We start from the raw sequence: 16,834 nt of genomic DNA on the forward strand, positions 1-16,834 counted from the left end.
AATTCGGTCACTTTTTCAATGAAATAACTTGTTTTTAACTCGATCAATAAGTGATAGTGTGCGTGCACATTTATTTTCTAAATTAGTTACAGTACTTTTCTTACAATTTAAAGTGTCTAAAACTAAATTATGGCATCAACTAAACGTAAACGTATGACACTGTCTCTAGCGGGAAAACTGAAACAACTTTTGAGATTAGAGAGATGCGAGTCTCTTCAAAACATTGCAAGTGAGGTAGTGGTAGGCGTAACAGTTACTATTAAAGACTGGACAAAAATTAGAAAAACTCATGAAAGTTACACAATCACAATTGACAACAAGAAAGAACTGAAAATATGCAAGACTTAGAAGAGCGCTAAAAGTGAAATTCTAGACAATGCTTTTTGGGTGTGGTGTGAGCAGAACAGAAGGAAAAGAACTCCCTCACGTGGACCAATCATGAAAGAAAAGGCACAGATTTTTACGAAAATTGAAAACCTGGTCAAGTATGACATTGACGAGTCTGATTTAAACTACCAAAAGCTCCCTACGAGAACACTACACAAAATGACTCAGTTGTGTGTCAATGCTGTACTATAATAAGGTAGGTACAGCTGTTAAACTTTCAATCGCAGTAACAACTCTTGCCGTACGATACAAACGTATTATACAGTACAAGCTCTATTGTATATTACACTTTCGTGTGATTTTCTTTTTTTTTTGTGCATCGAAGTTTTCGTTTTGTACTGTTTTAACGAGGAACAGAATGTCAAAGAGTATTTCCAGATGAAAATTAAAGCGGTTTCATACTCTCTTGTGACGTTACAGGTCAATAAAAATGTATCTCTGATAAACTGATTTGTTTTACGTTCTGACCATGCTCTCGATCCCATATGGGACTGATTAGCGAGGTCGTACTGTGGTTCAATAATAAATTACCAGTTTCGGCTGTCGCTGGCCATCTTCGGTTCATTAGTTTACTTTAACCACTGAGAAAATCACATTTATTGACAACCACTATATATCCGTCTTATGATTTAAGATGGATGGTGACAGCCAACCGCAAATTTGTTATTGAAATCGCGTGTGCCGTAAAAAAATTGTTTTCAAAACTGACTTTATTTTAACACGTTTTTATCAGATCGCTTTCTCGTCTGTCTGTTTGTCTGTTCGGCTATTCGGTATATATTTTGCAATTGATATTAAACCGTCACCCCGATGAGCTAGAGGCGTGAAACTTTCAACAAACCTCAGAACTGGATGACAACGCAATATTAACTCATTTTCTTGCCTGGTGTGTGGCAGTGTGTACTTTGTTTACTACTGTCATTTCTCGATGAATTAGTGACCGAAAAATTTTCAACATAGCTCAGAACTGGATGACATTACAATATTAAACATATTTATTGTCTAGTGTGTGGTGAAGGGTACTTTGTGTGTCATTACCATTTTCCTGTTTCAGTTGCGAGTGATTCGCGGGAAGAACGATTGATGGTAAGCCTCCGTGCTAGCTCGAATCCCTCTAATTTTTCCCTTCTTGGTCTTTTCGTGAGATCTACGTTGGAGGAAAGAATATATTGCTTTACTCAAGTGAAGAGAAACCTGTTATCACATGTCTCTGTTGAATCTCATCAAAATGTTTGAAATCGTTTGAAAGCCATCACAGGCACATGGCCAAATAGCAGAAAATAATTAAATAAAAATCACTTGTCAGTATACCACAATTTTAAATTGTTTTAAAAAGTAGACTTAAAAAAAATTTCTCCTAGTCATATACAGATTCTTAGCCCCATACAGAGAGTCCTGAAAATACGTGATTGTAAATTTTTAATATCTATGAAAATACACTCCTGGAAATTGAAATAAGAACACCGTGAATTCATTGTCCCAGGAACGGGAAACTTTATTGACACATTCCTAGGGTCAGATACATCACACGATCACACTGACAGAACCACAGCCACATAGACACAGGCAACAGAGCATGCACAATGTCGGCACTAGTACAGTGTATATCCACCTTTCGCAGCAATGCAGGCTGCTATTCTCCCATGGAGACGATCGTAGAGATGCTGGATGTAGTCCTGTGGAACGGCTTGCCATGCCATTTACACCTGGCGCCTCAGTTGGACCAGCGTTCGTGCCGGACGTGCAGACCGCGTGAGACGACGCTTCATCCAGTCCCAAACATGCTCAATGGGGGACAGATCCGGAGATCTTGCTGGCCAGGGTAGTTGACTTACACCTTCTAGAGCACGTTGGGTGGCACGGGATACATGCGGACGTGCATTGTCCTGTTGGAACAGCAAGTTCCCTTGCCGGTCTAGGAATGGTAGAACGATGGGTTCGATGACGGTTTGGATGTACCGTGCACTATTCAGTGTCCCCTCGACGATCACCAGTGGTGTACGGCCAGTGTAGGAGATCGCTCCCCACACCATCATGCCGGGTGTTGGCCCTGTGTGCCTCGGTCGTATGCAGTCCTGATTGTGGCGCTCACCTGCACGGCGCCAAACACGCATACGACCATCATTGGCACCAAGGCAGAAGCGACTCTCATCGCTGAAGACGACACGTCTCCATTCGTCCCTCCATTCACGCCTGTCGCGACACCACTGGAGGCGGGCTGCACGATGTTGGGGCGTGAGCGGAAGACGGCCTAACGGTGTGCGGGACCGTAGCCCAGCTTCATGGAGACGGTTGCGAATGGTCCTCGCCGATACCCCAGGAGCAACAGTGTCCCTAATTTGCTGGGAAGTGGCGGTGCGGTCCCCTACGGCACTGCGTAGGATCCTACGGTCTTGGCGTGCATCCGTGCGTCGCTGCGGTCCGGTCCCAGGTCGACGGGCACGTGCACCTTCCGCCGACCACTGGCGACAACATCGATGTACTGTGGAGACCTCACGCCCCACGTGTTGAGCAATTCGGCGGTACGTCCACCCGGCCTCCCGCATGCCCACTATACGCCCTCGCTCAAAGTCCGTCAACTGCACATACGGTTCACGTCCACGCTGTCGCGGCATGCTACCAGTGTTAAAGACTGCGATGGAGCTCCGTATGCCACGGCAAACTGGCTGACACTGACGGCGGCGGTGCACAAATGCTGCGCAGCTAGCGCCATTCGACGGCCAACACCGCGGTTGCTGGTGTGTCCGCTGTGCCGTGCGTGTGATCATTGCTTGTACAGCCCTCTCGCAGTGTCCGGAGCAAGTATGGTGGGTCTGACACACCGGTGTCAATGTGTTCTTTTTTCCATTTCCAGGAGTGTACTTGTAATAATTAAAACGAAAAACATGGGCCCATGTCATACGTAATTGGTGTATGAGTAATTCACCTCCTTACTGTTAGCTATTGCAGTTTTGTTTTAAATCTTACAAGTATTTCTATCTATTAAAAATTCACAATCACAAATTTTCAGGATTCTCCGTAGGGGGATGTATAAGGCCAGTTTGATTTAAATAATAATTTTCCAGATGGTGTTTAAAACTTTACGACGACCAATTGTAGATGGTTACAGATACTCATTGTAAGATTTCCTCATATAGCGTAACGAACAGCGTGCTAACTAGCGGGACTGGGAGGTGTGGTTTTAGGGGGTTTCCCACACTCGCCTAGGCAAAGGCTGCGCTGGCGCTAAATTCCGCCTCAGAGAAAGCGATGCAGAAAACAGTTAAAATACGATAACGCGCGGAACAAAGTTCACACGACTTGCCTCCAGTAGGTTATCTTGGCAACTGTGGCGTCAGCCAGAAAGGTGAATAATGAAATAAAATTTGCCAAATTCTGAAAGAAAACGGGCCTCGTACTAGACGGGATAAACGCTAGGCAAAAAGAAAAAAGGCTTTGATTGTAGCATTCACATCTTACTGAATTCTTAAAACCGGAGCTCACAAAGAGTTCTTTCACCCTAGTCATTTATGCATTGCCTGGTATCTAATCAGTAGCATAAAACTCGTTGTAGCCACTTGTACTGATCTTAGCATTGCAATCGTTAAATCGTGAACGTATTAGGAAACTATACAATCCAGTGGATCGGAGCGAATCAATCAGCCTAGCGACAACTCAGCCTCCTAGTACATTCGGACCAGCCACCAATTTAGTTAGCCCTGTCGACGTTAATGAGATTATGCTCCGAACAGGCTGATCAGCATATGTCGTAACGCGTACTCTTATTTTTCTGTTACGTTGCCCTCTGAAACTCGAGTGGGACTGGAATAACCGGGAAAACATGGCCAAAGGTGGCAGTGGTCTCAAGGCCGAAATAAAAGTCCTTCTTTACGAGAGAGGGGCGCTGTCTATTTATTTGCAGCGCTTTCGACTTTAATTTATGCGTTGTTTACTAGTACGAGTCTGCACTATAAATTCTTTAACCAAGGCTGAAGGAGTGGTTCTGGCGGAAGGCGCTGGCTGGCGTGGAGCCCGACTGGTGTGCAGTGTGTTGTGAAGCGCCTCAGTATGAAGATCTCTGCGCGCGTTTGTGGCGAGTGGTTGCAGGTGCCTTGCAAAGACGGTGAGTCCTGGGTGAGAAGGCTACTGTACAAGTCACCGGCTTACAATATCAACCACTTCAGCGTTCGATGTCGCGTGGTTTGATCGTTCATTCAAAATTAAGCTTGATTTTAGTTTACGTACGAAAACTATAGTCGTTTAGGCTCGAATAGAATATATTAAAGGTGAGAATGAAATTATATTTTCACATAAGTACAGCTCATTTCCGCATGGAAAATTTTAAAATATGGTGCCGCGCAGAGAGGAACTTCACATTCTGCTCACCAGTAAGATGTCTCTTTTCGAAGGCCTCTTCTCGTGCGTGCTGCATAGCGCCTTGCTGGTCTTCTTTGCGCTTGACACAAATTCTGGAAACTGCCTGGCTGTGAGACGATTCGCTTTTAGTGTTAGAGCTGGATGACATTTGTTGCCAAGAGGATACGGCCAACTGTACCCTAGATTAATCACGAATTCCAATCTGGTGTTTTAGCCATTCTATTTTTTTTTTTTTTTTTTTTTTTTTTTTTTTTTGTACAGAACGCAGGCATTGAAGCAAGCGCCGTTCAAATGAATGGCGAAAAATCGTCCTGTTATATTTTTTTCATTTTGCTCCTCTCCATTTCGTAGCTTTGTGACAGAGAATTGCTCCTATTCACGCCTCCCATTATATAAATTTAATTCTTTATCGTCATGGAATATGCTGGCAGTCATGACGTTTCTTTTGTCCTTCCTTCTGATGAACAACTGCTTGTTCCTATGCGCCCATCTTCAATCAGTCATTTCTCATAAAGTCAGGGAACTCACTTCTGTTTCGCCGCATTGTGCCGAAAACATTGGTCCTCTTACTTTTTATTTTGTCAGCTCAGCTTGAAATACCGTGCCAGTTGTCGACGTAAATGCAATAACCCTATCCTAGCAAATCGAGAACAAGATCCATCACAATTTATCCTCACGATTAAAAACTGCCATAATTTGTTTTCCTACCAGCGTAAACAATTTAAAACTTTATAACTGGCCGTGAATTCATTATCTCAGCTGACGAGAGGTACAGACAAGTGCAGGAAACATTAACTAATAGCATTACAACGCCTGTCCGCCTGAAACTCGTCATTCCCATCAGCTACAAGCTACAGAAGCCGCCGGCGGATCCGTAGAACCCACATGATGGACTTGTGCCCACTTGAAAATATTATATTGGAGTTTTCACATGGCCGGACCACATAAGCATTGAAAATGAGACACATGGAAAAAAGTAAGTAAACTGTTTGTTATTTCAAAAGTAATCGCCGTAACTGTTAATACATCGGTCCCACTGCAATGCAAGACGGTCAGTGCCGTCTTGGAAAAATGTTTGCGGTTTACGGGACCATTATTGTGTCCAGTCGTGCACCTCTTCATCCGATGCTAATCGACGGCCACGAATGTCTTCCTTCAGGGCTCCAAAAATATGGACAGTAACGGAAAACTATTTTTTGCGAAGCATATATTTCAATTACAGGTATAAACAAGATGTCATTTTTCAACATAACTACCCTCCTCTTCAATACACTTCTCATACTGTTGCACCAATTTTTATATTGCATTCGAATAAAAGGTTTTCGGTTGCGCCAGCAACCACGAGCGCGCCGCTTCTTTAACCTCATCATCACTTTCAAATCGTCGTCCTCTGAGAGCGTCCTTCTGTGGTTCAAACACATGGTAATCTGAAGGAGCGAGATCAGGGCTCTATGGGGGATACTGTACGACTTGAAATCCACCCTGAAACAGAAGTATTCTGCGGCGCTCCGTATTGCTGGCTTCAGATCATTCTCCAACATGGCGCCGTACCGGGCACTGTTCACTCTTTCACCCCCTTGCTGAAAGTGCTCCTAAATGCGCTCATTCGTTCCCCAGAAAAGCGTGAAAAGGACCTTCCCGGCAGAGGACTGAGACTTGAATTTCTTCTTGGCTGGAGAAGATGTGTGTCACCATTCCGAAGACTCTCTTTTGGTGTCTGGTTCATAGTGATGCACTCCTGTGAGGATACGTGGTAGAAAGTCGTGTCCTTCAGCGTCATATCACGCCAGCCTGAACAGCATCATCTTGTGGCCACCAGTGAGTATCCTAGGCACCCATCGTGTACACTATAATGGTACGAATGGATCCGACATTGATACTCAGTTCCCTAGCTAAAGTTTCTGCAGAAATAAGCCGGTTGTCTCGAATCGTGGCGTCAACGCGTCCCACATTCTCGCCAAGTACGCCCCTGCTCTTCTGTGACTGACGTGCATCCACTACCCACTCGTACACTCTTCTCTCATTACTGTGCATCTATCTCTCTACCTTTACACCTTCTATGGATCTGTCAACGTCTTACGCCCTCCGATCACAAAAGTCGTATTACTGCTCGCTGTCCTTCTACGGTGCACACGGCTTGGGACGTGACCATTTTGTTTCAACTGCCTTCCCTATTCAGCTTGTCATATCATCTGTCGGCATATGCCATAACTTTCTCAAAACATGCATCTTCACATCACGGGAGTTTCAAATGCCTGACGTGTAAACTGAATTTAATACTGATAGTTTGCTGTTACTTTTTTAATTGCTCTTGTATTAACAGTTGAAGCGATTGATTTTTAAATAATGAACAGTTTACTTCCTTTATTTCCATCTGTCTCGTTTACATTTGTCTGTCCCTTATATAATAATAATAATAATAATAATAATAATAATAATAATTTCGTGTGACGGCCGGAGTGGCCGAGCGGCTCTAGGAGCTACAGTCTGGAACCGCGCGACCGCTACGGCCGCAGGTTGGAATCCTGCCTCGGGCATGGATGTGTATGATGTCCTTAGGTTAGTTAGGTTTTAGTAGTTCTCAGTTCTAGGCGACTGATGACCTCAGAAGTTAAGTCCCATGGTGCTCAGAGCCATTTGAACCAATAATTTCGTGTGGCTCGAGAGTGCAAGTCTTTCAACTGCACGCCACTTCGACGATATGCGTATCCCTATCCTACCCCAGTTATCCAACTGCTGAAAGGGTACCTACAGTTTAACGTGGAATCCGAACCACGTGCTGCTTCTGGCGACTCCTCGCGCGTTGAGAGGTGAAAGCAAAACGAAGATTGAAAAGTCGGTGGTCCGACTTGCCGTCTGGCGACTGCATGTTGCCATGTATTACCATTCTGACTATAGGGGCCCCTGTGAGGCAGTAACGGTCTTCAAACCCATATTGAATGACTCGTGGCCCTACTACTTGCGTTCGTTATTGTGTGCATGGTGATTTTATAGGAAAATGGATGCTGAAATTGAAACACAGAAATTATGCATATACGAGGTGTGGCTAGAAAAAAACCGGACTAGTACTGGTGAAACAATAAAACGAATGCAATAAGGCTGAAAGTCGTGTGGCCTGTCACGTGACTCTCGCTCCGCCTACTGCTCGAGTTTCATCTGCCTCCTGCACTCAGTCTGCCCGTGGCGTCTGTTTTAAGTAGTTGACGTTTTGTCTGTGCGTCGGAAAATGTTGAGTGTACAGAAAGAACAGCGTGTTAACATCAAATTTTGTTTCGAACTAGGAAAATCTGCAAGTGAAACGTTTGTAATGTTACAACAAGTGTACGGCGATGATTGTTTATCGCGAACACAAGTGTTTGAGTGGTTTAAACGATTTAAAGATGGCCGCGAAGACACCAGTGATGACACTCGCACTGGCAGACCATTGTCAGCAAAAACTGATGCAAACATTGAAAAAATCGGTAAACTTGTTCGACACTTTCCTTGTCAACTCCTGTTAACTCAGACACTGCTCTGATTGTTAAACGGCGATCTTGTCGAACAAGAATGCATCAAAATTTCTCCACGACCGGTTGCGGCCCTTAGTTCATTTTCAAGTGTTCATAACAGAACAAAAGGAACCCCTCTGTCTGTTACAGTGCAACAGATATTCCAGTCGACAGAGAGGCTCCTGTTGTTTGTGAACACTTTCGAATAGCCAAAGGGTCGGAAACGATCATGGAGAAATTTCCGTACAACTTGTTCTACGATTCAATAAAAATTGTTTTTTAATTAGAAGCTAGGACCTATACACTGGCCGGGCAATTCGGGGGTTAAGGCATTTGACTAGGATTCAGGAAAATCAAGGTTAGGTTTTACCGTTCAGTCGACGGAGAGGGTATCAGAGACGAAGCACATGCTCGGAATGTGGAAGACGGTCAGCGGTGTCCCTTCCAATGGAACCGCCCTGGCGTATGCCTTAAGCCACTGAAAATTAAATCTGAACGACCGTACGAGGTTTTGAACCGCCGTCCTCACGGATGCGAATCCAGTGTCTAAAGGGCTGCTCTACTTCGGTCGGTTGCGGTGGGGGAGGCTCAGGGTTGAAATCCACGTCCAGACAGCGTCACTCGAGTTTCTCACGGCCTCCCCTACATAATTTAAGACTAATTCTGTAGATATTTTCATAAGGAGATTCTCTACGTATTTCTTGTTCCTTCAAGCTAGTCCTCCGTCTGCAATAAGCCTTGGAATGGTATTCGGAATAAGTGAGGTTCAAAGCCCCATCTGACCATCCATATTTCCTGTGATTTCCTTAAAGCACTTCAGCCGTTTGCTGGGGTGGTTTCCTAACCTAATCGCCATCCTAGTGCCTCTGAACTTGTTCTCCGTCTCTTTTAACCCTGACGTGTAACCCATAAACATCTTCTCATCCGTCTCAATGACTTCGCTGTAGACGATACATTTCCATTTCTTTGTGTTTTTCTCAGAGAATCTTCCGCAAAACTCTCTATTTCCCCTGTTAAAAATACCTAATAAATTGTGTAAAATAACTTGGTTTACGAAATCTACAAAAAATTTAAGCTATCTACCTGTCTGCCTTACTAAACTGCATTTGGCAGCCAGAGTCTTTACCTAATTAGCTCTACAGGCGTGACCCACTGGTCGAGCGATAACTATTATCTAACAGCCCTTCCACACCACCTCCGAAACTCCATGAAAGCGGAGCCACATCTTTGTAGATATGGGGAAACGGCCTAGGTGTTGTTTCCAACATAAATCTTCCACTCAGTATCACTACATGCGCTGTGATGAAACGTCCTGACAAAGAATCGAGCGTGAACCCGTGGCTGTCATAGGTAGTGTTCTCACCGAAGAAGTTAGGCGTGCATGAGCTGCGACCCGTCTCATATAGCCCACGTGTCACTACTCCTCCCACACCTTATTTTTGCGGTATTCGTGGATCAATTTGTGACAAAATCATGTCACCATGAAGGCTGACCTCTGGCAGAAGGAAGACTGAAAAACCTTAAACAGTGCAGCACGTGTCAAACCTGCTTGCCAAAGATCACCCAGTAACGCGTATGGAAACTGTGAAGTTAAATGACCCTTCGACAGGTTTTGGGAAATCACATGAGGACACTAGTGTGATCAATTCTAGAGTATTGTTCTAGTGTTTGGAGTCCTCTTCAAAAAGGCATGATAACAGACGCCGATAGAAGCCCACTGCAGTCAGTATAGCCCATACGATAGTATAACAGAAATCCTCGTGGAACTTGGATGGGAATCCTTGGAAGAAAGACGATTTACTTCTCATGAAGCCCTGTTGTGTAAATTTGGTGAACCTGTATTCGACGAAGACTTTCCACCATCGTGCATCGCCGTAGACAGCATGAGAATAAGATCAGAGAGACTGGGGCGCGTACAGAGGCATATAGATAGACATTTTTCGTCACTCTATACTGACCCGAATAGCAAAGAAAATCAATAACATTGATATGATGTATTCTGCTTCATGTACTGTACCGTGGCGTACGGAGTCTATGTACGAGGGTCGTTCAATAAGTAATGCCCCGCATTTTTTGTCAGTACATATTTATTATTAAGAGTCAGAATTTGGTGACAATATACATCAACATGTCTTGTCCATGTCCTCTTTTTCTACGTAGTCTCCATCACGTTCTATGGCCGTACGCCAACGTTGTGGAATAGCACGTATTCCCTGCTGGTAGAAGCTCTTGTCCTGTAGCCGTAGCCTCTCGTCATCTTCAAAGTGCGTTCTTCGTAGAGAGTTGGAAGTCCGACGGTGCCAAGTCTGGACTGTAAGGTGGATGGGGCACTGATGTCCAATCATGTTTGGCGATGTGTGTGGACGTGCATTATCGTGTTGTAGCAAGATTTCTGCTCGATTCTTGTCCGATCGAACACGTCGTAAACGTTTCTTGAGTTTATTCAAAGTCTTCACGTATGCCTCTAAATTGATGGTTGATCCTCTTGGCATCATATCCACGAGAATGACGCCATCATAATCCCAGAAGACTGTCAGCATGACTGTTCCAGAAAAAGGGGTTGTCCGTGAGACTCAATCATGGCAGACCCATTTCCAATGCCGACCGACAACTGTAGAGCCAACTGTCGAGTGTGATGCGCCGGCCGGCACGAATAATTGCATCCGCACGATTCAGCATGTCTGGAGCAGTGACTATGACAGGACGCCCCGAGCGTGGTGGATTATGGAGCTCTGTTTTTGCATTTCCTGAGGCTGTAACTTTCTTTACTCATCGCCAACTGTACTCCTATCAACTGTAACATCGCACACAAACTTTTATGGGTGTTCAAAATGGTTCAAATGGCTCTGAGCACTATGGGACTTAACTTCTAAGGTCATCAGTCCCCTAGAACTTAGAACTACTTAAACCTAACTAACCTAAGGACATCACACACATCCATGCCCGAGGCAGGATTCGAACCTGCGACCGTTTTATGGATGTTCACCACGGTTTCTTTTTCTGCACACAAGAATTCAATAACAGCGCATTGCTTGTAACGTGAGTCGTATGTAGACGCCATCTGCCAGAACTGTTCGAAACTTCACCGGTTCACAGAACAAACATCCAATGTGAAGCACCAACAAGGGTGTTTGTCGATGTATATTAATGGATTTTTTAAAAAAAACGTGGGGCATTACTTACTGAATGACCCTCGTAGGTGTATACTGTCCAGTCACAATAATGTTCGACGTCAACGTGCAGTAACCACTTTCAGATGGCAGGTGGCAACACTAGCTGTGGAGAATATATAAAGCGTGTCCGGAGGACGCGGAAAACAGTGCAGTCATTGTCGTAATGGGGAAAGAGAGCGGTTTATCTGACGTTCAGAAGTGCACGATCGTTAGCTTTCAGGCCAAGAGCGCCATTTCCGAAAGGGCTAAGTTTGTAAGCTGTTTGCGAGCTGCTGTGCTTAAAATACACCAGGCATGACAATCTTGCGCTATCTAAAACCAGTGCTGAGGCAAATTTGGTACACCACGTGCCACAGATGACAGGGGTGAACAACGGTGGGTAGACGTGCAACTGTTGAGCAACTGACTGCCCAGATGAACCAAAGGGCTACCAACAGCGTGTTCTCAACGATCGTTCAGCGAACATTCCTGCGTATGGGTCTGCTTCAGCAGGCGGCCGGTTCATGCACCCGTGCTGACTACTGCTCATCAGCGACAAAGGCTGTAATTTGCTCGCCAACACCGCAACTGGGCATCCATTGAGTGGTGACAGGTGGCCTTTTAAGATGAATCACGTTTTATGCTCCATCGAACAGATGGCCGTTGGCGCGTACGGCGTGAAACGTCTGAAAGTACACACACTGCAGCAATTGTCAGCAGAGTCCAGGCCAAAGGAGAGAGCATTATGGTCTGGGGAATGTTTTTCCGGAAGTAACAACGAATCAACACAAGTATCCTTGTAGATCATGCTCAGCCCTACATGCAGTTTGTTTTTCCTCAGCACTATAGCATCCACCAACTGGACAGTGTATATGTACCAAATATATAATGTTAGAAGTTTACTTCTATCAGCAGCACAATGCAACGTGTCACACAGCTCGCGATGTACGTGCACGGTTCGAAAAGCACCAGGATTAGTTTACCGTACTCCCCTGGTCACCAAACTCCCCGAATTAAAACCCGATCGACAGTCTGTGGGATCAACACGATCGGGCTGTTCGCTCCGTGGACTCTCGACTAGAGTCGGCATGGCTTCACATCCCTGTCGGTACTTTCCAGAACGTCACTGACTCTCTTCCTGAACGTTTCAAAGTCGTCCACGCTGCAAAAGGCGGTCATCCAGGCTTCTCACAGGTGGTCACAGTAATGTGACTGAACTGTGTATATGTGAGAAATGTATAAGGTTAGAAGTTTACTTTGGGTACCCAGGAGTTAAAGATTACTTATATTACAGCAATAGCTCAATAATTCGGTGAGATAAAACAGGCCCATCAGCACATAACGATTCCGAATAATGGGAAAATTTGCGGCAGGCGATCCCTGCGAAGGAGAGGGGTAAATAAAGCATAGTGAACGTATGTCTGTAGTTGCAAGGGTCCTATACTAGCTATCTAACTACTGAACTCCCCTGATCAGGCCATGGAGGCCCAGTACGGTATTGACAGGCTGCCGTGTCATGCTCAGCCCACAGGCGTCACTGGATGCGGATATGGAGGGGCATGTGGTCAGCACACCGCTCTCCCGGCCCTAAGTCAGTTTCCGAGACCGGACCCGCTACTCCTCAGTCAAGTAGCTCCTCAGTTCGCCTCACAAGGGCTGAGTGCACCCCGCTTGCCAACAGCGCTCGGCAGATCGGATGGTCACCCATCCAAGTGCTAGCCCGGCCCGACAGCGCTTAACTTCGGTGATCTGACAGGAACCGATGTTACCACTGCGGCAAGGCTGTTGGCATCCCATACTATAGGTGATTTATTCATACTGTGCAGCACCCGCTACAGAGTATTCTACCCTTACAAGTGGCAGTAACGTCAACTTGCATAAGACCCAGCCTTTGGCCAGGTTGGTAATAAAGTCTCTGGTCATTTCTACGAAATAACTGATGTATTTACAAAATACGCACGTATGATTATCGTCAGTGTACGTATACATTTTCGTTGTGCTTCTACATGGCCTCCGTCAGTTTCGAAGCTGAGCTTCCACCGTTGAAGTGGAGACCTGAATACATTCTGAAGCACGTCTGGTGAAACAGTCGACGCTGCATCCCGGATTAGAGATCTTAGGATTTAAGTACTCCCTTACTATGAGGGCAAAGTAAGGGGTGAAATGAAATGATGGCCGGAAATCCCACCTGGAGAAGACCGGCCGCGGAGTTGCAGGCCTTTGCAGTTGACGCCACAATAGATGGCTTGCGTGTCGATGATGATGATCAGACCAACACAACACCCAGTCCCAATCCCCGAGCGGAGAAAATCTCCGACCCGGCCGGAATCCGAGCCCGGGCCCGCGGCATGGGGCAGTCACGTGTTGAACACTCAGCTACGGGGGGACAGTAAGAGATGCTCCATCCTGTTGGAACACAACAACGTCAGCAGAACCTTCTTTCCGAAACCGCGGTTCGGAAACTGCTCCACGTGCAGGTAAATGTTTTCTGTAAGCGTCCATTCTGGGGAAAAAAGGAGAGTTCCATCAATTCTAGCGTTTGTAAATCCACGCCACACGTTCACTTTTGATGTGTCTGTCTGCCATTCAGTATTATTACCTAAATGCATTCATTACTTACTATAAATGAGTCAAGAGTCTATGACCACGCTGTATTTGGCAGCAAGTTAACTAATGTGGCAGACATCGCGCTATTGTGAAAGAATTTTCGTCTTCCACAATCGATGGATCGGATTAGGCGGTCCAGCTGCAAAGCCCGTCCGATCGTAGGGTCTCGAGCCTTGTGTATCTACTCGTGGAGGTAAGTGTGAGGTATCGAACATTAAGAGACAGTAGAACAACGAGTTCACTCTGTCTGTGACGCCATTCATATGTAGACTAGTGCATCTGGGTGGCCAAATCATTTGCTGGTGAACTATCCAGAATGTTCTTTGAACTAATCACGAACAATTGTGGCCTGGTCACATGGCACAGCGTCAACCATAAAGATTCCATCGTTGTTTTGGAACGTGAAGTCTAGGAATCGCTGCGAATGGTCTCCAGGTAGCCGAACATAGCCATTTACATTTAAAGCTCGGTTCAACTGGACCAAAATACTTAGTCTATTCCTCGTAAACACAGTGCACATTATTATGGAGCCACCGCTAGTTCGCACAGTGCCTTGTTGACAACCTGGGTCCATAGCTTCGTGGGGTCTACGCCACACTCGATCCCTACCATCAGCGCTTACAAACTGAAACAGGGACTTATCTGACCAACCCAAGGTTCTCCAGTCGTCTAGATGGTCACAGCACAGGAGAGACGCTGCAGGCGATTTCGTGCTGCTAGCAAACTCAATAGCGTCGGTCGTCTGCTGCCATAACATATTAACGCCAAAATATTCCTTAACAACCCCCGAAATATTGTCATTAGAGTTCAACTTCGCCCTGTAGACAGTATTTGTTCATTACCCTATGAGGGATCGACCTCCGCAGTTTGTTCTCATTGCTCAGAATCACTCCCTATATTACTCGATTGACACGTAACAGTCACAAGTTCATTGTTGTCAAAACGTAAAGACTGCATACTCATTCTTATTCTTCTGATTTTACCACCTCTGAAATACACTCCTGGAAATTGAAATAAGAACACCGTGAATTCATTGTCCCAGGAAGGGGAAACTTTATTGACACATCCCTGGGGTCAGATACATCACATGATCACACTGACAGAACCACAGGCACATAGACACAGGCAACAGAGCATGCACAATGTCGGCACTAGTACAGTGTATATCCACCTTTCGCAGCAATGCAGGCTGCTATTCTCCCATGGAGACGATCGTAGATATGCTGGATGTAGTCCTGTGGAATGGCTTGCCATGCCATTTCCACCTGGCGCCTCAGTTGGACCAGCGTTCGTGCTGGACGTGCAGACTGCGTGAGACGACGCTTCATCCAGTCCCAAACATGCTCAATGGGGGACAGATCCGGAGATCTTGCTGGCCAGGGTAGTTGACTTACACCTTCTAGAGCACGTTGGGTGGCACGGGATACATGCGGACGTGCATTGTCCTGTTGGAACAGCAAGTTCCCTTGCCGGTCTAGGAATGGTAGAACGATGGGTTCGATGACGGTTTGGATGTACCGTGCACTATTCAGTGTCCCCTCGACGATCACCAGTGGTGTACGGCCAGTGTAGGAGATCGCTCCCCACACCAAGATGCCGGGTGTTGGCCCTGTGTGCCTCGGTCGTATGCAGTCCTGATTGTGGCGCTCACCTGCACGGCGCCAAACACGCATACGACCATCATTGGCACCAAGGCAGAAGCGACTCTCATCGCTGAAGACGACACGTCTCCATTCGTCCCTCCATTCACGCCTGTCGCGACACCACTGGAGGCGGGCTGCACGATGTTGGGGCGTGAGCGGAAGACGGCCTATCGGTGTGCGGGACCGTAGCCCAGCTTCATGGAGACGGTTGCGAATGGTCCTCGCCGATACCCCAGGAGCAACAGTGTCCCTAATTTGCTGGGAAGTGGCGGTGCGGTCCCCTACGGCACTGCGTAGGATCCTACGGTCTTGGCGTGCATCCGTGCGTCGCTGCGGTCCGGTCCCAGGTCGACGGGCACGTGCACCTTCCGCCGACCACTGGCGACAACATCGATGTACTGTGGAGACCTCACGCCCCACGTGTTGAGCAATTCGGCGGTACGTCCACCCGGCCTCCCGCATGCCCACTATACGCCCTCGCTCAAAGTCCGTCAACTGCACATACGGTTCACGTCCACGCTGTCGCGGCATGCTACCAGTGTTAAAGACTGCGATGGAGCTCCGTATGCCACGGCAAACTGGCTGACACTGACGGCGGCGGTGCACAAATGCTGCGCAGCTAGCGCCATTCGACGGCCAACACCGCGGTTCCTGGTGTGTCCGCTGTGCCGTGCGTGTGATCATTGCTTGTACAGCCCTCTCGCAGTGTCCGGAGCAAGTATGGTGGGTCTGACACACCGGTGTCAATGTGTTCTATTTTCCATTTCCAGGAGTGTATCTACTGCAACAGGACCTTAAGTTCGCCTCACCTTGGCACATTTATTTTTCAGAAATTTAGACAACATAGTTTACGGAGAATAGCCACCTGATACGATCTTCAGAATTTTTGGCCCCGTATCACGAGACAAGCGAGGAGCCGCCAGTACCAACCGTAGGGGGCCAAAAAACTCTGAACATAATTTTTCCATAAGCCGAAACCGGTTAATAAACAAATATTATTGCGATCTTGACTGTTCATTCTAACTTACACATTTATTTTTGCTGTACGCATTTATCCTTCCAGTCGCTTGTCGTTTCGACGTTTCTGAACAAGAAGCTTGTGAGGAGGAAGAGGAGAAGTGGAAGCAATCATATTAAAAATCAGTTTGAGAACTACATTGTACCTGTCTAACGTATTTTCATATTTTTATGTTTGAGTATT

General features: G+C 46.3%; 1 protein-coding gene and 1 pseudogene across 1 annotated transcript in view; one reads left to right on the plus strand and one right to left on the minus strand.

Annotated features, from left to right (window-relative positions):
- The first annotated feature begins 4,334 nt into the window (after nucleotides 1-4,334).
- LOC126248030 (histidine ammonia-lyase-like) overlaps nucleotides 4,335-16,834 on the plus strand; it is a 276,752-nt gene continuing 264,252 nt past the window's right edge. The window contains exon 1 of the mRNA XM_049948632.1: nucleotides 4,335-4,489. Coding sequence (XP_049804589.1) covers nucleotides 4,435-4,489 — 55 coding nt within the window. The 5' untranslated portion in view covers nucleotides 4,335-4,434. The remainder of the gene's footprint in view (nucleotides 4,490-16,834) is intronic.
- LOC126249905 (5S ribosomal RNA) lies at nucleotides 13,056-13,173 on the minus strand (annotated as a pseudogene).

The sequence above is a fragment of the Schistocerca nitens genome, chromosome 3 (assembly GCF_023898315.1).
Source record: "Schistocerca nitens isolate TAMUIC-IGC-003100 chromosome 3, iqSchNite1.1, whole genome shotgun sequence".
NCBI classification, from domain to species: Eukaryota; Metazoa; Arthropoda; class Insecta; order Orthoptera; family Acrididae; genus Schistocerca; species Schistocerca nitens.